This window comes from Sinocyclocheilus anshuiensis, unplaced genomic scaffold, assembly GCF_001515605.1.
Source record: "Sinocyclocheilus anshuiensis isolate Anshui unplaced genomic scaffold, SAMN03320099.WGS_v1.1 scaffold1079, whole genome shotgun sequence".
NCBI classification, from domain to species: domain Eukaryota; kingdom Metazoa; phylum Chordata; class Actinopteri; order Cypriniformes; family Cyprinidae; genus Sinocyclocheilus; species Sinocyclocheilus anshuiensis.
Window position 1 is genome coordinate 3,051,823 of NW_015548207.1, and position 24,714 is coordinate 3,076,536.

At 39.7% G+C, this 24,714-nt stretch overlaps 2 protein-coding genes across 6 annotated transcripts in view; one reads left to right on the forward strand and one right to left on the reverse strand.

Moving 5' to 3' along the window:
* Positions 1-478, reverse strand: part of LOC107653652 (inaD-like protein) — a 116,743-nt gene extending 116,265 nt beyond the window's left edge. For 3 of the 4 annotated variants that reach the window (XM_016440430.1, XM_016440432.1, XM_016440428.1), the window contains exon 1: positions 405-478. The gene's annotated coding sequence lies outside the window, so the exon portion shown is untranslated. Of the gene's footprint in view, positions 1-218; positions 378-404 lie in introns of those variants that run through there. The other variant, XM_016440429.1, reaches the window with a different exon arrangement.
* On the forward strand, positions 407-9,372 carry LOC107653653 (TM2 domain-containing protein 1). 2 transcript variants are annotated; one of them, XM_016440433.1, is made up of 7 exons: positions 407-607; positions 1,059-1,132; positions 1,583-1,691; positions 1,792-1,895; positions 4,562-4,635; positions 7,205-7,324; positions 8,932-9,372. In XM_016440433.1, exons 1-6 carry the CDS (start codon positions 474-476, stop codon positions 7,313-7,315), a joined length of 606 nt encoding a protein of 201 aa, XP_016295919.1. In that variant the 5' UTR covers positions 407-473; the 3' UTR covers positions 7,316-7,324; positions 8,932-9,372. The 2 variants fall into 2 exon arrangements, with proteins under 2 accessions (XP_016295919.1, XP_016295920.1); XM_016440434.1 differs by having other exon boundaries at positions 409-607; positions 1,792-1,883.
* Positions 9,373-24,714: the final 15,342 nt, after the last annotated feature.

Here is a 24,714-nt window from a genome sequence, read left to right on the forward strand (position 1 = left end):
TAATATAAATTACATAAACGCAATCAAACAGGTGCATACGCGTAAAACACCGAGTCACCGCTGAAATCAGTGCTCCAAAAACTTACTGACAGTCTAAATGAGACGTTAAAGAATCATTTTATCAATCGAAACGTGCTTTGTTTTCAAATATCAACAATAAATCATAACTTTGAAAAGAATGAAAATACACAAACGTGCTCCTGCTTCCCAATACAAACCCCATTATGTGACACAGGCTAGCGCAGTTAGCCAGTTACAAAGTTGATTATCAGCATCAAACACCGCGAATAAGTTGAACCGACACTTGGTTTTAAAGGCAAACTTGCTCTAACGAAACAACCTGGCTTTGTTACGTATATGCATAAAGTTAAAGGCGTTAAATAAGAGAATTACGAGAGACTTACACGCTATGTGTGCGGCGAATCTAGTGCACTGTTTCTTTAAGAGCTCCGTCAGTCACGTGACAGTTCAACATGGCGTTACACTGGAGGAGTTTGTTGCGCTTTCGCTCAACAACACGGCCGCTGATCATCTTCAGCTTCTGCCTGACTGTCATTCACAGCCTGGGGAATGATGTGGACAACTGTGATAAACTGCAGCTGGGACAATATCCTTTCAAAATCGCGTAAATATATTGCGATCGTTTAAATAGTAGCCGGCTAGCTAGCACTGTCGATGTTACTGGTGATTGATTTGAATATAAATGTACTAATTTAACTTATAAATCATTATTTGACATAATTACGGCACAAATATTAGGTGTTGTGTCCTAGATTTGTGATTCAATCTTGTATTGAGTGATACAGAAAGTTATACTCATTATGCCCTAGATTGCATGACCTATTTGAACATTTCAGATGTTTTTGTTACAAAAATGCACACATTGGTTACATTTCTATGTCTATAAGTGTTAAACTGACGAATAATAAACGACACTGACTGCCACTGATTGTCTGTGATTGCTCATGAGTCATTCATCCATCACTAATGGAATTCAGCTTCACTCAGTGTTGCTTCATGAATTAAATACCACTTAATTGCTCCTTAACAGTGCTCATGTATATGTGTAAAGAACCCAAAATAGATGATGCAACTCAAGAACCAGAAAACTGCAAGGACCGGTTGGCTTGGGGTGGGTCGGCTGTGTACATTTGAACTACATTTAAACTATTTAAAATGCTGCTATTGTAGTGTGTAAATATACATTTAGTAAATAATTGAATTATGATAACAATATAAAATAATAAATAATTTATAATAAATAATTTCATGATATTTTTATAATCATATATAATATAGATAACATTATACATTTACATTAAATAGTATACGTTTATATTATGTATAATTTATTATCATTTTACATTGTTATAATTTTAATAATATTGTGTGTGTGTGTGTGTATGTATATATGTATGTGTATATATATATTTCATTGTATTCACTTTTTAAAAGATTTTATTTTAATTTGTTTGTGTTTCATAAAAATGTATGTGTATATATTGCCAGAATAGGTCTGAAACCAGCTACATGTGACTACATGACTATTAAATCGGGAATCTAAGGCTATGTTTCATTGCAGTGGAATGTCTACCTGCTCCAAACATCAGCTGTCGGCTGTCAAATGGAACACAGTTCAAATTCAGCGGTGAAGAGGTCGGGTTCAACAAAAGCATCCCGTGTCGAAATGTGTAAGTCAAACTTACTCTGGCTTTGAGTATGGATTATTCATATTTGTAAATAATCTGTGAATATCTTTGAACAATATGGATGTGTTTTGTTTTACGTTAGGAGCGGTTACTCGTACAAAGTAGCTGTTGCGCTGTCACTCTTCCTGGGATGGATTGGGGCCGATCGGTTTTACTTGGGATATCCAGCATTGGGTAAAACAAAAAGTACTACTTGACATTTATTGTTGGTCTTTTTGGTCCATTCTTTATAGACACTGTGAGATTTAAGACAGGACATGATAGAAAAGTGAAATCTGTAAATGTTGCAAACCAGATTCGAACTTGGCTAAATGTGTAGGCCGCTAGGCCATGGATCCAACGCTGCATTTTTCCCTCTTTGGCTGTGTGCCGTAGCCCGAAATCACCCATTTACCCATCAATAATGAAAATATCTCATGCCTGTGCTGTGCTGAAACACCAGAGACCTTTAGAACAGACACAATCAGTCCTGGATATTCTGCTGTTGACATCATCTCTTGTTTCCTTTCCAAGGACACACCTTTTCGCCAGATGTTCTCAGAATAAGAATCACACAGACTGATTTTCTTGCACTGATCTTGATATTTTTCTTGAACTTGATGATTTTAAGAGGCAGATGCACATTTCAGCACTGACATGGAAATTTGGTCTGATACGATAATTATTATGGATATATACTGATAATTATTATGATTAAGATATGACAGTAACCAATATAATTGTTGATTATTCGACCAATATGTGTTTTTTCTTAATGCCCGATCCTCGTAATGCAATCTAGAGAGCAGGGTGTCTCATATTATCATATTATATATCTTTTTTTTATTTTTAATTCTTCAAAATTCACTAAAAGAATTAGTGTGGTTTTTTTTTTTAGGATATACTAATAGTTTTTATTATTTTCTGTTTTCATTTTATTTTGCTTCATTTTTTAGTTTTTTTTTTGTGCTTTTATCTTTTTATTCTAAGTTGATTTCATTTTCTTTCTGTATTAGTTTCGTTTCAGTTAGTAACTTTAGTACTTAAGATAGTTGCCAAGGCAGCAATTCAAATTTTTGGCTAGTTTAAGTTTTTCATTTAATATTTATATTTTATTTTATGTCAGCTTTATTTGAATTAAGAAAAACGTTTATTTTTTTTTTAAATAGTTTTAGTTAATGATAACAACACTGATCTTTTTATTTTTATTTTTTACTACAATGCAATAAATAATTACCACATCATATTAATGAGAATCAGCATAGGGAATAACGTGAATTATATAAAAATAAAACTTAAAAGCTAAAACATCCAGACATAAATGTGCTTAATTGTCATGAAAATAATGTCTAAATGAAATAAATAAATAAATGTAGACATGTGACCTGGATATGTTTTATACAGGTTGTGTGGGAGTCCCTCCATCAGACATGGTTTAAAAGCCAAAAAAACTTTGATTAAAGTTTTGATTAAAGACTGGTTATTAAAGTGTTTTTGGCCTCTCTGTTAGTTAGAGGAACTCTAGACCTTCCCCTTTGACAACGATATTAACAATCCCCACCAGGTCCATCCCTTTTTTGAAAATAAACTCCTGAGAGAAATCCCAGTGCACACTGACGTCATGAAACTAGTTCATAGTGCTTTGTAAGAAAAGGTACATGCTGTTCACACGTGAGGCAAACAGTATCAGCCCTTACAGAGCTGTAGATCACGCACTGCTTTTCAGAACATGCGAGAAACCCATCGATGACCCTTTTGTGGGCACCTTGCTCTTTTTTTGGCACCAGCTGTTTTAACAAAACGAATCAGCATGCGACACAACTAATTAACTAAAACGGTTCTCCTTTACCATCAGATCTCACGGTGTTCATCTATCCCATAGTGCAATTATTGTCATCGCTTGCAGATGAGATCAAGTCGTACATCTAAATCCCAAGGCAGGATACAGCGGGAAGCTCCGTCTTTCTGCCTCTCTCCACGTTTTAAGGACTTCCTGATCAATTAAGCACCTGCTTTAGCACAAAAGGGCCTGGGCATTTGAAGGTCCCCCTTGTTCCCGGCTTCTTTGTGCGAGAGCGCCGGAGTTTGTGAAAGGCAGGCTCACACCACGCTGGAGTCAGTTGTATAGACGTGTTCATTGAGAGCGTAATGGCCCAGCAGCTCTGAGGTCAGTCCAGACTAGGTGGGACTCAAAGGAAGGCCTGGACTTGTTGAGAAGACATTGTGCAGGTGGCATTTTTTAAATCCGTCCTGAAATCAACATGCCTAAATCCCTCAAAGACCAATTATAAGTAATATTAGAGATGATTAGCAGCAATTATGTTTGAATGGAAGGATGGAAGGGGGTTTTTAATGGACTGCAGATCTCATGGGTTCCTGATGGTGTTTTTCAAATGATCACTCAGTGGAAATCCAAAGTAGGCCTACATAAATTTAAACCAAAATTGTTTATTTTGTGGCAATTATGCGTGGATATTATAAACTTGGCTGAGTTGGCTCATGAATATTAATTACATGACATACCATTCTACCTTATTTGCTGGAGGGCATTAATGTAAGTCTTTAATGCACAAAATCCTCGAAATTCTTCAGACGGAAACAAGCCGATTTAAGTTCTACGAATTGACTGATTTGAACTTACAACCTTGCACAGTGGTTTGAAAACTTCACCAGTAGTAGTCTGCACTACTGCAAGCATGAAAAAAAACACTTCCTTAGGTGCACAACAAATAGCTTTGCCCTCAAAATTGTTTTTCTTTGTGGTCATACGGAGAAGCCAGTGAGAAAGTGCTTTTGGTCACAGATTGGTTATGATGGGAGGCTTTGTAGTATGTTCTTGGTTAACGTGTGGCTCACTCTTTGTTTGCTTCTAGGCCTGTTGAAATTCTGCACTGTGGGGTTCTGTGGAATTGGAAGCTTAGTGGACTTCATGTTGATATCCATGCAGGTAAGGCTTTTGACCCATTTATTGATGTATGCATTTCCTTCTGCCTTTTTTTCCTCAAAAGTTGATCCATTTTGTTTTATTTTGGTCAGGATTTTTTTTTTTTTGCAACTGTCATGAAATGTCTGGTTCATATTTCAAGAAAAAATAAACAGTTTGTTATTTAGGAATTATTTATTATTATTTTTTTTTAATAAATTACATTTATATTATATAAATAAAAAATAAATAGATTTAATTTTTCATTATAATGTAATTATTAATCATATTAATTTACATTTAAATTATTTATTTTAATTTTGCAGTGAAATATGACATTTCTTCACAAATCCTGCAAAGGGGTGATCTATGAGCTATCACCATTGTGCCATTTGATCAAGACCTTTAATAAATATACTGTAAGTCACTTTGGTTAAAAGCGTCTGCTAAATGATTACTAGATTACATTTAGCATATTAGGGGAGTAACCGGGGAGGCACTTTACCCACAATTCCCTAAATGAGCTCCAGACACAGAGACTCAGCACTGACTTGTACTTGAATGCTTGTGTTTGTATTCAGTGGCACCTGTGTCTCTCCTCCAGTGCCTCCAGCACTGTGAAAGGAGCTAATGAGAGCGTGGTTTGTTTTCGCCGCCTTCTCATCCTGTCCCGAGTCGCACGCTCCCACAGGACTCCCCTAACCCCTATTAAAGGCCCCCTACACCTGACAAGAGAAAAAAGCCGCTCCATTTGTCATCTTGTTAGGCCTAACCTCACCCACTCCACTCTCATTAGGCCTCACGGTCCTGAATGAAACTGTACATGAGAGACGTTTGCTCACTGCCGCCACTTCCACACACCACTGATGACAGATATTTATGGAAAGCTCTTATGTGTGTTGAAGGATGGCTCCAGGAATAATTATTACACATACTTTAGAATTCCGCTGACTGCTGCGTCATGTTGGAAATATTTGCGTCTCCCGCTGCTAGTGAAAACAAAATTTTTTTTTTTAGATTTGCTCAGATGTGTCTGAGCTACTGTACGCAGGGGGAACAATGACCTGATGTCTTCCGACATGTTTCAGCATGTTGGAAAAGATCAGGACAGGACAGCGTGTTACGATACCTTATTTGTCGTTCGTCTCAAGAATAACATGTTTATCAGGAATATGCATAATTTTTAAGCTCTAAAAGTTTTGGCCTTTCAGTCTCTTTCAAATTTACTGATTCAATAAACATTGTGCGCCTCAAGTCCTCCATACCTGGTTCGATTATTCGTAGTTGCCTACAGCGCACTACCTCAAAACAATACCTGTCCATTCATTGACAATTTCACACTCCTGCCAGTTTATCATCACTCCTTCAGTCGTTTTGTTTTCCTCCTCGGAAATACCTGCTCTTTCCTAGTCGCAGTGGATAAATAAAGCAGGCCTTTATTTTTTTAAATGGCTGTGGCGGCTTTGATTAACAGGGCCACTGCAGTGTTTATTGTTCTCTTAATGTCTTATTGAAGGCCCTGGGAGAGCAATGCTTTTAAGAAGTGCCTCTGGCAGCCAAAGCTGTCACGCGCTAACATTCTCAATTAGCTGTCGACTGTCGGGCCTCTTCATTTTTTAAATTGTGACATTTTTGATAAAGAGTATCCCCTTCCCTCAGGACCCCATTTGCACACATCTCTCCTCTCTAAAACCTCATATTTTATACTCTAAACTACCTTCGCTAAGAGCCACGTCATCCGGGAAATGCATCTTTGAGAAACTAATGAATAAACACCGGGGACATGTTACTGTTATTTATATTCATCGATATTCCCTCCCGCAAGTCGCCCCACATTTTGCCTTTTGAAAGTAATGATGCAAGATTAACGGTGCTGCGAAACTAGGTTTGAGAGTGGATGCATCAAGCGAATTTGATGGATCGCATGTTAACGGTATGAGAGAACATGAAACTCTAGTTGACTGCCACACCGATCTAGACAACTCTCGGCCGATACCATTGCAAGAGGAAATAGCTTGTATCTGGCCGCTGCCAGACGAGCACTAATCTCGATATGGTAGAACACAGTGTCTGTGTTTGGTGGGCGCCTTTCTCCCTCTACCAGATGTGTGTTGTCATTATCATCCTGTCCCAAAGCGGAGTGGAGCAGAGCCGGCAGGGCCAGGTGTTGGACACGTACGCCTGCAGGAAGCCATTACACCGTCTTTGTGCATCAGTCCAAGCATGTTGTTTGGATAGTAGCTGATCTCAGAACTGGCACGGGCCCCAGTTTGAGCTCTAGGCTCATTGCTGAAGCTCTGATCTGGGGACTGTCCTTCGGGACACTCCTCCTCACCAGGACTCCAAAAGCAACCTCAATTACAGCACTGCCTGGGGTTAAACTTAAATTGCTTCCAATTCGGCATTACTGTCTTATAATTCAATTGTACGTGCATGAGCCATCTGAGGAGGACGATAGACCCTACCAGCCCACCTGGTATTCATCATTGTGTAATGTGGAATCATGTAATTGTCTGGTGAAAGATTACATTGTTATGTAGGTCTCCCTACGCTGCTCTGACATTTGAGACTCATTCTGTTTGCTCTGGTGTAGATTGTGGGTCCATCAGATGGGTCAGATTACATTGTGGACTACTACGGGGCACGCCTCACCCGTCTTTCGATAACAAACGAGACCTACAGAAGAACGCAGCTCTCTCCGTGAAGACACCAGGTGAGGATCTCTTTGTCAAAGCAGTGACTTTACTATACAACTTTACTATACAAGGTTGAATGGGATAGTTGTGAACCCTGTCACACAAAACCAGCAGAGAGAACAGGACAAGGGGCGTATGGGTAAGTGGCATATTTTGAAAGTTCTTCAAAGACTTCTTAATAATGCGGTGAGTCAAGGTCAGTGGTGATCTCGAGTGACCTCCTGGGGTATCAAAGCAAACTGGCAGACCAAGGACACCTTCAGCTGTGCTCTTAAGCCCCTGTCCACCGCCCCTCACTCTCCTGTTCCCCAGAAGGGGCTCCCCGCTCTGGGGAGAGAGAGCGATTAAATGTCAGATGTGCCGAGGGGATGTTGGGAAAACACAACGGGGTCGTGAGATTGCACTTATTATGGCTGGCACCAGGGCTGCATCTGTTGAATTTTGTCCTGGTACTCCACACACACGCTCTTGCAGACATCCCCCATATCCAAAAGAAAATAGTGGCCGCATTGTAGACGATTCCTTATATCTGTGTCTGTCCCCTATCAGTTTCTGTTTCCTGCCAGTTCGGCACTCTGGTTAACATTTGCTGCCGCAGTGGTAATGGTGGTGACGGGTTGTTATGTGGAATGGGACCCATGTGGAGGCCATTACTTGCTCTCCTGTGTTTACGTTGTTCCAGTGTAAGCCTCCAAAGAGACAAGGTCTCCGTTCCTGATTCACTCAGCCACATTCACCACATCTCCTTGTCTCTTTGCCCCCCTTTTCTTCTATATCTCACTTGCTTTTACCCAAAACTCACTAGGAGAGTTTCATGAGGCAAGTCTAGTCTAAAAGCAAAGGCATTTTCAGTAGAGAACTGTCACTGAAACTAAGTCCAAGACTAGATTTATCCGTGTTTGACTTAAAAATATTAGGACACCACCTCAGACCATCATCCTTGCTATTTCTTTATATTCCGATACAGATTAGTTGATCTAATATTATATCTAGTGCTATATCAAGACAATCAGCCCTTATTTAGAAGAACCCAATGTAGATCTTGATAAAGTACGCCAGATATAGACAAGACGCCTAGATTTAGACAAAGCAACCCGCGTGTCAAATGGTCCAGTTGTATCTTAAGGGTTCAATGGCTTATCACTGGGGCAGTACCCTTTAAGTACCTTATCTACCCTTAAAAGGTGAATATTAGTACCTTAGAGTAGTAATATATACCCGGGTAAATAAGGTTCCGATGTGTCCCTTTGAGGGTTCTGCCCCAACAACAAGCTATTGTACCCCTAAAGGTACAATGTATTTATATATATTTTTTCTGACAATATACAGGGCATGAAAACCTCTGATAAATGTCCTAGAACCAACTTAATCCTTCATCTGTTTTTCTATGTTTCATCCTTATAAATAGGTTTCCCGTGTTTACATCAGCTCTGGAATGAATCCAGAAACACAAATTATGTTCTTTCTCGTATAGGAAAAATGACACTGATCCATTTTCAGCATTGGAAACATTCCCTGCCACATGTGTCCTCTCCAATGTGGGAAGAGACTGATTTATCTTCTGCTTATGTTATCCTGGACCTGCTCCCAAACAGATCTAACTCTTTCCATTCTGCCGTTTCAGGTGGATCCCAATTGAGATGTGTACCAAATGTACAGGATCGTGTTATGTAAATCCCATCTTTTCTTTGGATATGCCTTTGCCGTTTCCAAACACAAAGACACATGGACATGCCAAACTACACTCTGGGAAAGACTAGCCCATGTCTGGCGTTTGCAAACATGGCTCATGCATGTGCTGAGATAGCGCTGGTCCCTCTGTCCAAGTTCTGCTCGTATCCTCGTGTAGCTGTTTTTTCCACTGGGCTGCTCCATGTCCTCTATCACTCTCTCTCTCTCCATCTCTCCATCTCTCCATCAATCAGTCTCTTCCTTTGAGTCATGCTGCTGGAATGTCATCCATCTTTTGTTTCTTTTCATTCCTGTCCTCACTAGCTTCATATTGTTGGACATTGTGTGATGTTTTGATGTTATTTAAACACTGTAAATAAAGTTTTATTATCATATTCTGTGCTGACATGTTTTGTACTTTGCATTGTTAGTAGAAATGTGCAACTCATTGGTTTCCATATTGGTAGCGACCAATATTAGTGGATGTTGATTTTTGTCGTTGACCTGAATTGGCCAATATTAGGAAGGCAATTTTTCTGATTCAGATGCTATATTTGTATATTGTATCGTTTTTTTGTGTGTGTTTGTCAGCTATCATATTTGTATTGGCCGTGACATATGAATAATATCTGGTATCAGTCAAAATAATCTCTAATTGTTAGATATCATATAATATTGGGTTGTTACACCTTTTAGGTGTCTTGTAAAAGTGGTCCATCGTTATCCCCTCTGATCTTCAAACGGTCTGTGTCGGACCAATGTCAAGTGCTCCTCCAATTTCACTTGAGTGCGTCTGCTTGTCTGCCCTGTCTCAGTCCATCACATCGCCATTAATACAGAATCCTGTAGAGGCTCTTCATCACGCTGAAGTGATGGCGGAGCAGGTCCGACTACGCCAATGTGTGTGCGTGCACGTGCATACGAGCACACTCCCTTATGAACTGCAGTGTCCTTGCTAAAACACGTACGACTCTGCTTGGATATGTAAAAACAGATTTAGCACGTTCCCCAGCGTCTGTGATGACGGGTGACCAGTGCTGCTTTGGGACTCTTCCCAAGCTCTCCTGAGCCTGCTTTAGGCATAACTATAAATCTCCATGAAACAATAGTTTGGACAGCAAGGATTCGCACATCGCGTTTTAAGATGTTCAGTGACTTTGAAAAGCAACCGCATGGTTCAATCTGAAGTGTCATTCATGTTCGTAGCACTAACTGTGTCAGTTAGGCCCTGAAGTTTACTACTTATGTTTGGGGATTTGAAAAACCTTAACCATAAGTATGAGCAAAAATAACAATGCACCGCTAAGAGTTTGAATTGATTTAGATTAAGTATATCATGTAATACAGCTGTCAGAGTTGTTAAATGTCTCCCTAAAAATGGAGAACAAGATAACTGATCTTTTAATATAAAAGAAACAAAAGTCATTCATGTGCAAAATGTTTTCCTAACCCCCTCCGTCCCTTTCTTGTACCTCTTTTCTCCTCCTCTCTCAAGCTCTTTTCTTGTTCCCCAGCAGTGCAGGGCTTATCAATAGACCAGCCGGATAAGAGACCAGAGATTTATAGTGCACTTCCCACAAGAGAGAGCAGCAGCTCTGGGACTGCACCCTCCCTCAGTGCCGAGGAGGCCATTCCTCATCCGGCCCTGGTGTTTTATAGGTGCAACCTCCATCTCTCCCTCTCCCGCTCTCAGGCCCTTTGAGATGGAGAAAAATTAAGAGGAGGAAACAGCTTGGAGGATGCTCCCTTTCTTTTACCCGTCCAAAAACAACAAACTCCCAAAGGAGGGGTGAAATAATCCTGCATTGCAGACCACATTGATTCTTTATGCAGCTGCATCAGGTGGGGAAATGGGTCCAAAATGTATTATTCCTTTACTCGTTCACTATTTCCTATATGGTGCACGCCACGTAGTGCACTATATGGGGAAAAAAGAGAAGGAAAATGAATGAGTGAATGTGGTGTCCGGTTTAAATGAGCAACAGAAAAATGCTCTATATGTGAATCTTGTAGTGGAAAATTACAATAATAGTTTCATTTGTTATTACATATGCAACTTTTAGTTTTTTTTGGTTTTAGGGATGGTATGATGATTCAATAGATCTTTGTATTTAATAATATTTATTTATTTATTTGAGCTCAGCAGTCTTTTCCCCATTGGATTGTGCATAAAAGAGTGAATTGTATAAGAAAATTAAGTGCTTACGGTATTTAAATAATACACCCCATACAGTGCACTATATGAGCGATTTAGCAGCTAAAAAGTGTTTTTTATGCATGTTTGGAAGATTTACGCATGTTAGCAAAAAAATTGCTTGGAATTTCAAAGGCCTATGGCTGAACTTGCCTTCTTCCTTGTCTTCTGTCCACCTGAGGGGTTTGATGCACAGAGACTCTCAAGTCAAGATGACACTAAACAGCGCAAATAGGAAATGGATGAGATCATGGGGCCTGTAAAGTTTTGTGTTAGTCTAAATGGACGTTTCTGAGGTCATTCAATGGCCCCAAAAAGTATCTTAACATTTAAGCCACACTTCAAAATGTTCAAAATGACAACAGTGATTCAAATTCAATGACATTCAGACATTTTTAAGTGTGATTTAAGTGTCCAAATACTTTTTGGGGCCACTAGCCATATTGTTACATGTGTTTGACGTGATAGGATGTGGACAGGTCCACAGCTGCAAAATCCCACAGTGAGTGCAGCATCTCTACTCCCTTCCCAGAATTCAACAGTCTTGAAATGTGATCACCAAGAAACCCCTGCCCTGCCATCACCACTTCTCTCTCTCTCTGTCTCTCTATCGTCTCTAAACATGTGGTGCATTGAAGTGCAGATGCAATCATGAATGGAGCGCTCATACACTCGTGATATTGACAAGCATTTCTGGTTGACACTGTGCCAAGCAAGCTGTCCTTGTCACTCTCGACAGCCTGTAAAGAAAATGATGAACAAATTTCTTCTGTAACAGAGCTCTGTTATACCAACGATTTCTGGCCTCCTTGATAAACTCTTTCTGATCAAAGCTTTACATGTCCTAATACTAAAATAAATGGAAGCCTGTTTCAATGTTATTTTTTAATTGCAACTTTAAATGTCACAAGTACAATCAATTTTTGGTAACTGCTGCTTTTACTTTTTTTGGTAATTTATGCTTTATATCTCATAATAACGACTATTTCTCTCAAAATGTGACTTTTTCGATGAACAAATTTCTTCTGTAACGGAGCTCTGTTATACCACCGATTTCTGGCCTCCTTGATAAACTCTTTCTGATCAAAGCTTTACATGTCCTAATACTAAAATAAATGGAGGCCTGTTTCAATGTTATTTTTTAATTGCAACTTTAAATGTCACAAGTACAATCAATTTTTGGTAACTGCTGCTTTTACTTTTTTTGGTAATTTATGCTTTATATCTCATAATAACGACTATTTCTCTCAAAATGTGACTTTTTCTCAGAATTTCTACTTTATTCTTTTTAATTGTGACTTTATATGTCAAAACTGCAAGGACTGTATTTCTCGTAACACTTGTTAATTTTAACATTATTTCAAAATTGCAGCCTTTTCTTTCAATTGCAACTTTTTCTCACAGTTGTGACTTTATATCCCAAAATTGCAACTACTATATTTCTCATAACTGATACTTTTTGTAATTTATAAATGATTTCTCATAATGCAACTCTCAGTTCAGTTTTTTCTCAATACTGTGAATTTTTTTCTCATGATTGTGAATTTATATCACATTTGTGACTTCATTTCTTATTTTAAACTTTATCTCAAATGTGGCAACGGGAATCCAAGAAGAAAATGAAAAACATGAGGTGAAATTTCTCATGAGAGCAAAAGCAAAAGTTTCTTCTTCAACAGTGTCTAATTGCACTCATAACCTCTTGCATTACAGAGACATCTGCCTTATATGGACGGATTGATGGTGTCAAAACAGTCTTAGCTTTTGTTTATTGTGCAAAAACAAGTGCAAGTCACACATACTAACAGGTCAGACTCCCAATAGTCACCGTTTACGAAGACTGTGTGTGTGACCTTCAATCCAAGCGTGGTCTTGTAAGCTAATCTGCTTGGCTCCTTACTGTGTGTGTGTGCGTTAGCCTGCTAGAAACGAATCGAGTACTGTGTCGTGGCTCTCGACGCAGTCTATGACTCAGCAGAAACGCAGTCTGTCATCGTCTCCCGTCACCCGCACAGCCCCACTGCAATGAAGCTGCGGACGCAGCACGTCGGTAGGGAAGATTCATGGCAAACACCCCGGCGGCGTGGGCAGAGCTCATCCTTGCTGATGGAGACGCCATGACAGCATAGAGAAATCTTTGTTCACCAGCTGTCCCTGATTTTACAAACATTTTTTTCCAACAAACCCATTTCTTCTAAAGTACATCCTGTTTTTTTGGCCAAGTTTTTGGCTGGGAGATCCCGCGCAAACTTGGGTCCTGCGCTCGCTATAGCTATTCAGGGTCACGCGTCATGTGTGTTTAATCAAAATTCAATTACTGTGCCGCACCACGCTCCAAAACCCCACAGCTCAGGTTATGAAGTATGATGAAACAGGCCCCGGCCCTAATTGCTTCAGTATGGAGCCAATATCTCCCTAGCATGTTATGATAAATAGCTTCCTGTGCAGGAGGTATGCGAGTCCAGCGTCCCCTCCTCACCTTCTTCTGGTCTCCTTCTTTCTTTTTGTGATTCTCGTTTTCTATCTTTCCACACGTGTTTTACAGGACTCTGATCAGTCCGGTGGGATGCAGGTCAAGGTTGTGGTGGTTTTTAGAGTAAGGCATGTTGCGAGCACTGCAGTGGTGCTGTCACAAGAGTTTAAGAGTTTAAGGGTTTTATTGAGCACAGAGCCAAAGTAGCACCATGTTTTTGCTTTGTTTTGGACAAGTTTAAGGTTTGTTGTCCAAAGAAAACCACGGAAAGACATTATATGTATACACACACACACACACACACACGTTTTCTGAGGTAAATGTAACGTTATAACAAGCCATTATATAGACATCTTTCTTTTCTTTCTGAAACTAATTGGGTGATTACAAGAGACATGATACATTTCAGTAAGTTGTACTGTTTGTACCTTCTGATGTTCAGTCGCGTTTATTTCACGCTATAACTAGTAGTAAAGTGGAAGAGAGGATCGGTTCACGTGTGTGTCGCGCTGCCGCTTGAACTAATGGTGTGTGCACACCAAAAGCAAAGTGAATATTCTCATCACGTACTCGCTCTAGATTACTCGCTGGATGTTTTACACTTGGGCAAAAAACATTGTGCAATGAGGAGTGTCTTCACGCACATCAAGAACAACAACAACATTTCTTCCTGCCATTTTTTCCGTCATCAACCATGTTGGAGATAACTACTACTGCTGCTCTGTACCTGTTGTGGAAGTCCCAAATACGCCGGAAAGCCAAACACCGACGTGTCTGGATTCACAGCACCATCCACAGGTGCACACAACTTGGTGAATTTCATCGTCTTCTCCAGGAACTCAAACCAGATGTGTCAATAAGCTTTTCGCTGACTGGCTTGTACGACAACGCGTCATGTGAATTTCCCGCTCCAGTTGCGTGAGTACATTACATACAAAGTCAATGCAAAGACGCAAATTTGCGTCTATTCACGTCTTTGCGTTGACTTTGTATGTAATGTACTCGCACAAATAATAAAATATGCTTTTGGTGTACACATACCATAATGGTGTGTTCACACAAAGGGCAAAGCGAATATTTGCATCGCATTAAGGCCTTTCCACACTGAGCGCGATGCGAAAAAGCGAGGCTAATCGCCGACGAACGGTGCTTTCACACCAAGTGCGAAACGATTGTTGGCCTTCTGCTAATTCACGCCTGCACACTAGGTGGCGCCGACCAGCAATGCATTTTTCCTCAGATATGTATCTTGTAAATGGATTTAACATAATCCACTGCTCAATATACAGCATTAAATTAAGATAAACAAAGTTTGGTTCTACACCAGAAACACAAACTATCTATAATGCTTACAAGAATAGGCTACATCCTAAAATATAATTAGAAGTACAATTAGCATCAAGCTACACGTGAAAATTTATGTAATTATTCATGTATTTGCTTCCCCACTTTAAACCATCATTGAGTGCTTGTAATAACTTCCGATTGTGATCTATAGTTATGTCACGAATCCGGTCCGTGGCCTTCCGGCCGATTGCCACCAGAGGTCGCTCTCCCATTACATTGACTCTCACACCACACAGACTGTTACACATCACCCTGGACTGTCTAGTTCTAGTCTAAGTCTAGTCATTTCGTGGCACCTTGTTGTCTATTTCCTGATCTTCTGCCTGTGTATCTTGGATTAACCCTTTGCCTGCTGTTTCGGACTGTGTTTGCACCTTGCCTGGACTATTGCTTGTGTTATTGGATAACCCCTCGTGTCAAGCCCTCTGGATATTGTTCGCCGATCGTAGACCCACGCTTGCCCTAGGAATACTCTTTGTCTTGCCTGAAATGTACCTGTTTGCCACTGTTTGACCCATGCCTCTTATGAACACATCTCTGTTTAATAAAAGCCTGCAAATGGAGCCACACGTCTCTCGTCTCGTCACCTCCGTTACAAGTTATATAATTCTCTATGTGGAAGCATCCATAGAAATCTATTGTTTTATTCTAGCGCGTCATCGCGTCTGATATTTGTTTCACTTTTTCGCGCTCAGTGTGGAAAGGCCTTCACTCGCAGGATATTTTTCGCGTCACTTGTGCGAAAAAAAAACATAAAAACCATGATACAATCGGATGTGTCAATAAGCTCTTCGCTGATTGGTTTGCGTGACAATTTTCCGCCCAAGATGAAATTTTTTAAGTTCCGCAGAAGACGCGATTTAGGTGAATATCGAGCGTTTAACGACAAACCCGTTGCCCAATTCGCAACATTTGCATCGCTCGGTGCAGGCAGCATGCAGTGATCTGTCAGTAAACATTAAAGAGCGTCAAACATTTCTTTTTGTCAAACAAAAAGCGTCGACATTTATTGTTTGAATTTTGGCAGAAATGCCTGTCTATATATGTTTTGTTTTTTTTGTTTTTTTGCAGTTTGTTTTCCTAATGAAAACTAAAGACGTCAATAAAACAGCTTGTAAATAATGTCACATAACATTTACCTCAGAAAAGCTGTGTGTGTGTATAGCTTTTCTGAGGTAAATGTGTTACATCTTTCTGTGGTTTGGCTTATAAGCCTAGGTTTATAAATAAAAGTATTACCATGGTACCGCCACAGTATTTTTGTAAGGCTTAGCTGCCTCTAACATTTATTTCAAACTAAACAGTGATGTAAATGCAATCTGATATTCAGAGTAATCCACTTACCCAAGATGAATACCCCAAGGCCTCATTCAGACATTGGTCATCCTTGAAGTCAATATGAAATCAAAAATGACCCTATTTATTTTGTTAATTCAGTTCCTGGTCTTATTGTGTATGATTCATCAGTGCACGTTATTCTAAAGAGAGAAATGTTTGTCTTTGTGATCTTTTATCAAACTGTAATCAGTGTCATGTGACTAATGACTCTATGTCCGCAGAAAAAGCTGATTGGCTAATGGCACCACAAGAACACACACTGTTGCAAATATAAGTCCATAAAATCTTGTCTTATATGTTTTTCTCTCTAAATATCCTTTTTTTCGTGTCAGATTACATAAGGAAAATGGTTTCATGTTGGCCTTAAAACTTTATATTGATATTAAACCTTGATATTAAATTATTCAAATACACTCATGTTGTCCTCGTGAGCATGTTTGTTAGTGAAAGTGATGCCCACTCACTCTGATCTTGGCAGAGGAAGACCTTCATTCACACACGCACACATCCACAGCTGCCCCATCTCCACCATCCCACACAGCATGCCTGCCCAGGTTACACAAGCCCATGAAATTACAGTTGTGTCGCTTGGAACCGAAAGTGTCAAGAGGAATTAATGATAAGGTGACAGGCTTCACGAAATGGTGATTGAGAAATAAATAAATATTGAGGCCAGACCTTTCCAACCCCCCTCCTCTAATCCTTTATTTTAATTTTCACGTTTGGCACTGGCATGTCACCTGATAAGCCAGTCCAATATTCTCACGCTGGCTCAGCCGTGAGTTTCTCAGCTGATGCTCTGCTTCCCTGCCAGGGAGGACGGGCACCGCCTGGCATTTGGAGAGCTCGTGGGTTCCAGAAGGTTTGAGTGGGTGTGGGTCAGGTTTGGCCTGCATTAGCAAAAGGAGAATAAAACCAGAAATAACTCACATTGTGGGGAGTTCACAATAAAATTGGTTAATTAATTTATTAAATTATATCTTTCTTTCTGAATGATTGCTTTTTTTTTTTTTTAGGTTTTGCATTTTAATTAAAATTTTTGCTTTTGGCAATTAACTTGAGTAGTCTTGCAGCCTGACAAAAACGTCAATATGTAATTATAATATTAATAATATAATTTAAATATTATAACCATAAAAATAAATATTTAACTTGTAAATATTAGATCTTCATTTTAATTATAAGTATAATGAGTATATTATATGAGAAAGCAACCTAACATCATGTCGGGGTGTTAATATGCGCAAACACCTCTTTTTTTGGAAAATGTAAATATCTATTAATTTATTGAGCAATTTATTGTGTTATATGGATTTCAGCATGTGACACCGGAGCTCACGGCTGTCACTGCTGTGATATGTCATGTGAACCACCCGTATCTTTGCTGTACAGTCTCAGAATAATGTAATAATAAAGCCCGCATGTAAGACCCTAACTCAAGTCGACGAGGAAAGACTCTTATCTGGGTGTTGGATGTAATCCGCTCCGTGTCTGCCAATCCACTTAAAACAGGGCAGTCTGCGTGAAATGAACAGCACCTGTTCAGCAACACCTTTTACTCTCGCTGCTCAGCTAGTCAGTGAGTTTACACATGGGTTTCGGGTTCGTGTGTTTGTATATGTGTGGTTTGTGCCTCTCTAATCTCTCTCAGATATCAGTCCTCGTAGATGCAGCTCACACTGAAAGCTGTGAGTCACTATCCTGGATCATTGCAAACACTAATGGTTTGTGCTTTAAAGCATTTGGCATCCGTCTGATGAAATGCAATGAAGAGACAAGAAACAATGAGTAAGGCTGAAAAGATGTGAATGGCTCCTGTTAATAAGATAAATGCTGAAATGTGTCCCGGGGGTCACAGTAGGCTCATTGCGAAGATCACTTGGCCGGTAAAGAGGCGTTAAAAGCAGGTTTGTGCAGGTCCAACACAGCTATCAGGAAACAGTTGGAGACCACTCATAAACCGGTTCACCCTTATTGCAGGCTCAGAAGAAGATATAAAGTTAAGTTGAGATTTGCTGATGAGAAAAGCAGAGTGTTTTCTACTATTCTACTCTGAAGAACCATTTTCTAAACTATAGCGAATAAACTGTGATAATGTGTGAAATGTTGAAGGTGTCTGAATATATTTTGGCTTGACTGTATGTGTAAAACTCTCTGCCATGATGCCAGAGGGTTGCTATGCGGTTGCTAGGGTGGTTGATTAAGAGCCGGCAAATGTTTCTCTATGATATTCTGGCCTCTTAATATGGCTCAGTTCCCTCTTTCTATGTAAACCTAGGGGATTTTCACCAGTTTTATCAACCACCAGGCGAAAATCACAATGCTTAGAAAAGAAAAACAAAAATAAGCCACATGATTTGGGAAATCATTCATGTACATATGGTACATCACTTTAGGGTTTTTTAAAAAGATTTATTTATATTTTATATATATTTTATATTTGGATATTTTATCCAAAAATATGTCTATATAGATAAACTACATATGTTTATACATCTATCTATCTATCTATCTATCTATCTGTCTATCTGTCTGTCTATCACTTTATTTTTTCATATATTACATGTAATTTGTCATAACAGGATGTTTGACCAAGTACTGTTTCTCATATGACCTATAGGAGGCGATGTTTCTACATTATCTCAAAAGTAAGAGGTCTCTTGGCCTCAGTCCTGCTTTGTTCCAGCGTCCAAAGGGGATTTATGGAGCGCTGTGAGGAAGACAAGTCCAATATATGAGACACCTCATATAACAACATCCTCCATTTGAACAATTAAGGGCACAATAGCAAAAGCCGACAGACTAAAAAGGATGCACTTGGTATACGACAAGCACGCTCACACACGCTGCCACTATCTCCAACTGGAATGATACTGCACAAAAGCTCAAACACTGACTCTATTGACTGCTCATCAGTGGCGTAACTCAATCGGGGTAAGAATGCAAATGGGCGGTGGGATGGGGGCGAGATATGAAGAGACGGGTAGGGCTCTCATTTGTCAGGCCGCAGTGCATCAGTGGAGCGTGAACGGCACACACAAACCATGAGGGCTCGGCCCCGACACCCTGCACCCGCTGTCAGGGTGCTGTCACAGTCCCGGCCCCAGGCATGGGGGAGGGTTAAGAGCCAAGGCCACTGGGAGAGTTAATGATGCCTGACTGGTAGGATGCTCACACACACACACACCTGCTTGGTGTCCTCCACCGCTGTGCGTCGCTCCCTCAGATGGGAAGATCCTGTTCGGGATACTGCTGATGTGGACTCTGCTGAGTTTTGGGGTTTTGCTGCAATGTCTCAGGTTTTGCTCGTTAGAGGGATCCGTGAGACTGCAAAAAAGGCAGTAAGAGAGAACACGAAGTTTAGCAGACAGCTAAAATCACCTGCAGCTCGCTATGTGGCAGGACAATTATTGTGAATATGTAGAACAATAATACAAAAAGGTAAAAATAAGGCCTGCTTCATGCTGCGCATGTTAGCAGTGCATTAACAGGCTGCAGTTCAGAAAAAAAAAAATGTTCTGTAAACATATTTATGAACGCACTCTGTTGGTTTTTATAAAGAAATATAAAATAATAAAAGTGAACTACTCACCCTTTGTTTCAAAAAGACATTAGTTTGGCTTGATGCAAATGCCACATGCAGACAAATACTTAGTATTCAGTAAATCTGACTAAATCCAGACAATTTAAGTAGTTTAAAGAATATATAATGTTGTAACCCATTTTCTATATAAAGATGTAGTTCACACATAGCAGAAACATTTTAAGTGTGAAATCAGAACACGAGAAGTGTGAAAAAGGCTAATGAATAAAAATAAAGGTGCTGTTAGAGCTTTAGCTATTTTGCTAACTTCAACCTCACACCATTTTTTATGAAACTCCGCTCTCTAAAAGCATGTCAGCCAACCTCATATCATCACACAAAATGACTGACAGACAGATAATGTTTCTGATTGGCTAGTTTTCTGACAGGATCAGAAAAACTTTGCAGCATATAGACTTTGCAGTCTATATTACTGGAGCAAGCTATCTGTACGCTTTCCTATTAATTTCAATACGAGATGCTAGGCTACATACTGTATACACACAACTACTTCTGAATGAAGAGTGATGCTTTTTGCAGCTCTTTAGTTACATTTTCTAATAGCAACATGGCTAACAGAGCCATGCTAACCTGCCAAACCTTGACTTTTTGGTCTACAGAGACAGATTTATTCTCAGGAGACCTATTTCTGTGGCATTGTATGCATGTTATCTTTAAAGCTAGCTTAAGATGGATGGCATAAGGGAGTAGACGAACAGAGAGATATCTTGTGCTCTTCTGCTGTGTTTACAGTGGACTGGATTCAGGTTGGATCCAGACTGACCGCAACAGGGATCCCTTCTCGCTGGAATATCACCCAAAGCGGACATAATTACTGGCCAGCTGGGTTGGGGTTTTAAAAGCATGCATAAATATACAGTGAAACTGACGTTCTGTGGGTCATCCACACATAAATCAAGGCAAACAAACATACAAAAACCGCCAGACTCTGGACCGCGGCAGCTCATGCTGGTGTGAGTTGTTTGAGGGATTCTGTTGGGAGAAAATACAGAAGGGTTTAGTTGTCTATCTTTAGTGTGCTACAGATGTGCAGACAACGCAGTTCAATTAAACAGCGAGAAAATTAATAAAAAGCAAATACTAATGTATCCTGCAAGTGAGCACAGTCGAACATGTTTACAAGCAGTGCTCACATTTACATGTTCTGCAAATTTTCATGCCCAAAATCCAGTCATTTCAATAGGCATCTACAAGATCTGGAATTTTTTTGTGAGATTTCCCCATTTCCAAAGAATTCCCTCTGCCGATTTCGCAATGGGTTACAACTATACACCATTGAAAAATAGACAATGGACCTTTTTCCCAATGTGACCTCAACTTAATCGTTTGCAACAAAGCTTTAATTGCTGTGTTGATTCATATTACAGCTGCTAAAACGTTGCAACATTTACTTCAAAACACGGTGGCCACTGGATGGAAATCGCCACACGGATTACCACCAATGGGTTTACCCAAGGACATTTTGAAGGGACTTTTCAGCATGTCGACTTACAGATGTATTTTGTTACGTGCCAAAAACGAGCATGAGATAGAATAATAATCACTGAAAGGCTCCAGCCGAGGTCATGCCTCAAATATAAACCTCACACAAATAACCGACCGCATTATTCACCAAACACACAGCACATGGAGAACAGAGTGAGATCATGTTTCCCCGAAGTCCGTTCGCTGGGCCTCAGCACCTGCCAGCATTCACACTTTCCCCTCTCTCCCCATCCAAGCACCATTAAGCAATGGGAAGCCATTGATTGTCGCCCGGGTTCTAAAACACCGGTGGCAATTAAAGGGTCTCGTGCTGCGTCTGTGCCTTAGGTGACTCATTGCCATTCAGCGTCCAACAGGACCATCAGACCCCGGTGTGACCAATACTTCTCTCCTCCTGACCAACTCTTTGATTAATGCTAATTTCTCAGTGGACGGCAGGGCTGTAATCCCGCTCACTAATTATCCGCTTGTTATGGGGCCAGGCATGGTTCGGGCCAGGCATGGATCACCCTGGGCTTTGTTACCTCCGCTTTAGCCGTGGCCAGGGAAGGTATGAATGCCTCCATGCCTATTCATGTATCACATTAGTGGGCTGGACTCAATACTGGACTCCTCTGAGGGGTATTATTCAAGTAATGTGTGATACACTGACCAGAAACCGGGTAATTTATCCGATGAGGGACACCGAAATCCAAAAGCAAGCCATATGGCAGTGTATGTGATAGGCTGCACAAAATATAAATCATAGTTTGGATGATATATAGATGTCCTTTTGAGAGGGAAATTATGGAAACAGCCTTAGTTTATTTACATTGTGTTACACCCTCAGTTAAGCGATAAACAGTCCACTAGTCATTATCATATTTAATAAACACAGCTACTTTGCAGACAAATAAATAGATATGAAATATTAGAATTTGAAGTGTTATTATTGAGAAGAAAAGAGACAAGTGTCATAAAAAATTTAATAAAAATACAATAAAAATAAAAAACGATTTCTGGTCCCGGTAACCATTCACATTCTTCTGAATACCGTCCTAAAATACTCTGACACATGCTAAGTTAGAAACTGCATACTAGAATTAGCAAAATTAGCAACAGTTTCCTCCTTCAGCAACATCGCCAAATCTACAGGGCGACCAGTGTAGACCGATTCCTGGACGAATGACTCCAGTAAGCTGGTTCTATTTAGGTAAATCAAAATCTGCTCAATAACTATAATGAGCTGGTTGAGCCGACTGAATCATGAACAAACGTCACAACCAGTGTAATTTGATTCTCAAACAACTCTAATGAACCAGTTCTTTTTGCAGTGAACACACAGCGCAACCAGAGCAGCTCCTGAATGAATCAGTTCTATAGGAAATCAAAAACTTACAGCGCAACCAATGTAGTGCAATTTCCGAATGAAGGACTCTAATGAATCGGTTCCTTTTTGTGAAGACACACACACCGAGCACAGCCAGTGTAACATTATTCCTGAACAAATGACTCTGATGAATCAGTTCTGTTTAGTAAATCAAAAACATAACAGTGCATCCAGTATAGTGCGATTCCTGAACGAATGACCCTGTTCTTGTTAGTGAATCAAACACATACAGCAACTAAATGAGATTTAAATAAGTGGAGTCACTGACTGGTTTATCAATATGACTAATATGTGTTTTATCAGTACAGTATTTTGTAGGCTATATATTAACCATGTATATGTAAGGGAATTCAGGTGAGTATTGTGCACTTTTCTGCTGAGAGTTTACCACTTTGTAACTTTGATATGAGACAGCTGGAGAGGCTGTAATGGCAGAAGTGCTCTTTTATTTTAGGATTTGGCCAGACCGCTGACCTGCCGTTTTGCCAGACAGCACATCTAATTCTTCCAATTGACAGAACTGACACGAGCCAAAGACACAGACGATGAGCGTTCAAGAAAATCAAAGAAAGAGACGCAGCAAAAAAAATAAATAAAAAGCAGTCAAACTAAGTGACAGCAAAGCAAAGGAGGAATAGACAAAACATAGGAAATCGTGGACAAGAGAGGCCTGAAGTGGCTACAAGTTGTTCCACTGATCTCCACATGAATGTCCCTTTTTAAAAAAAAAACCTGGTCTGCAATTTCCAGTTTAATAGCAGTGCCTGAGGTGATAATATGATAATTGGCTTGCTATCACCCAGGGCGAACTTTTCTCTGCCATGGAGAGGCCTGCCCTGTCCTGCCGGGAGCTCTTTGATTAACGAGCCACGGTAATCCCGGACACGCAGTACGGACTTGGGACAGGAGCTTTCATTTGTGTGGTGAACACAAAAGGCACAGGTGTAACTGTTGCTTTGCCGCCAATGATTAATACTTTTTAGACGCCACATCCCCCACAGCCGAAATGAACTTAACCATCTTATATAACACCATAGTGAAACTTAAACAAACAAATGGAAAGAGGAAAAAATAAGCTTTGAGTGCCTTTGTTTCCCTTTGGATTTGTGATTTTGGCAAACCTTAGATTTCCCTTTTCCTGATGTATTTATTTAAATTTCAGGTCACCTCGACTCTGGCCATTTTAATGAACTCCATCTTCTGTTCAACTTGTTTGAACATGTTTTTGTCGCCATCACTAAAAACAGCTCATCCAGTCGTGAGGTGACATCTGCTTTGGATTTCAGGATGACAACACCCTGGATTCACTCTCAAGGTTTGTGGAAACGCAAACAGCAAGTGTTCCTCTTTTCTGATTATGTGCGCAATCAGAACTTCAGTTATCACTCTCTGAGAGAGAAGTATTTGTGTCGTCAATATTAAACTGAGACCAGATTTTTGATGCCACACCCAATGATAATGAGACTTTCTTATTCCGCTAATTTTTAAGTACCAAACACTGACATTTTCAGTTTACATTTTTACCTGAAATAACTGTGCACTTTAGTTCAAGTATTCAAAATGTAAAAAAAAATTCTTAATATTTTTATCCTTTAAAACTGATGTAATTGTAAGCCATGGTGTAAAAAAAACATGGCTGTTTGAAAGTAAGAAATAAAATAATACATTAAAATGAATGGTAATAAAGTGACAAGCGATAAATGATAACATCTTATCTATCTGAGGTTTCTTTTAACTTATCATCTTCTTACATCTTACTAAGAAATACAGTATTATTGGGAGACACAGAGTGACATTTTTATGACTGATATTTTTATGCAATTTATGCAAGTAGCCTGCTATACTGTTATACAGATCTCATTGATTTTCATAACAAGCCATGAAATTAATTTTTTACTCTTTGAAAATATGAATATCAGCAACTTG

What these genes read in the sequence shown, in the direction of transcription:
- LOC107653653 (XM_016440433.1), top strand. Translation starts at nt 474, where the DNA reads ATGGCGTTACACTGGAGGAGTTTGTTGCGCTTTCGCTCAACAACACGG. An exon ending in CAAGGACCGGTTGGCTTGGG is followed by an intron (nt 1,133 to 1,582) that starts GTGGGTCGGCTG and finishes GTTTCATTGCAG; the next exon opens with TGGAATGTCTACCTGCTCCA. An exon ending in AGCATTGGGTAAAACAAAAA is followed by an intron (nt 1,896 to 4,561) that starts GTACTACTTGAC and finishes GTTTGCTTCTAG; the next exon opens with GCCTGTTGAAATTCTGCACT.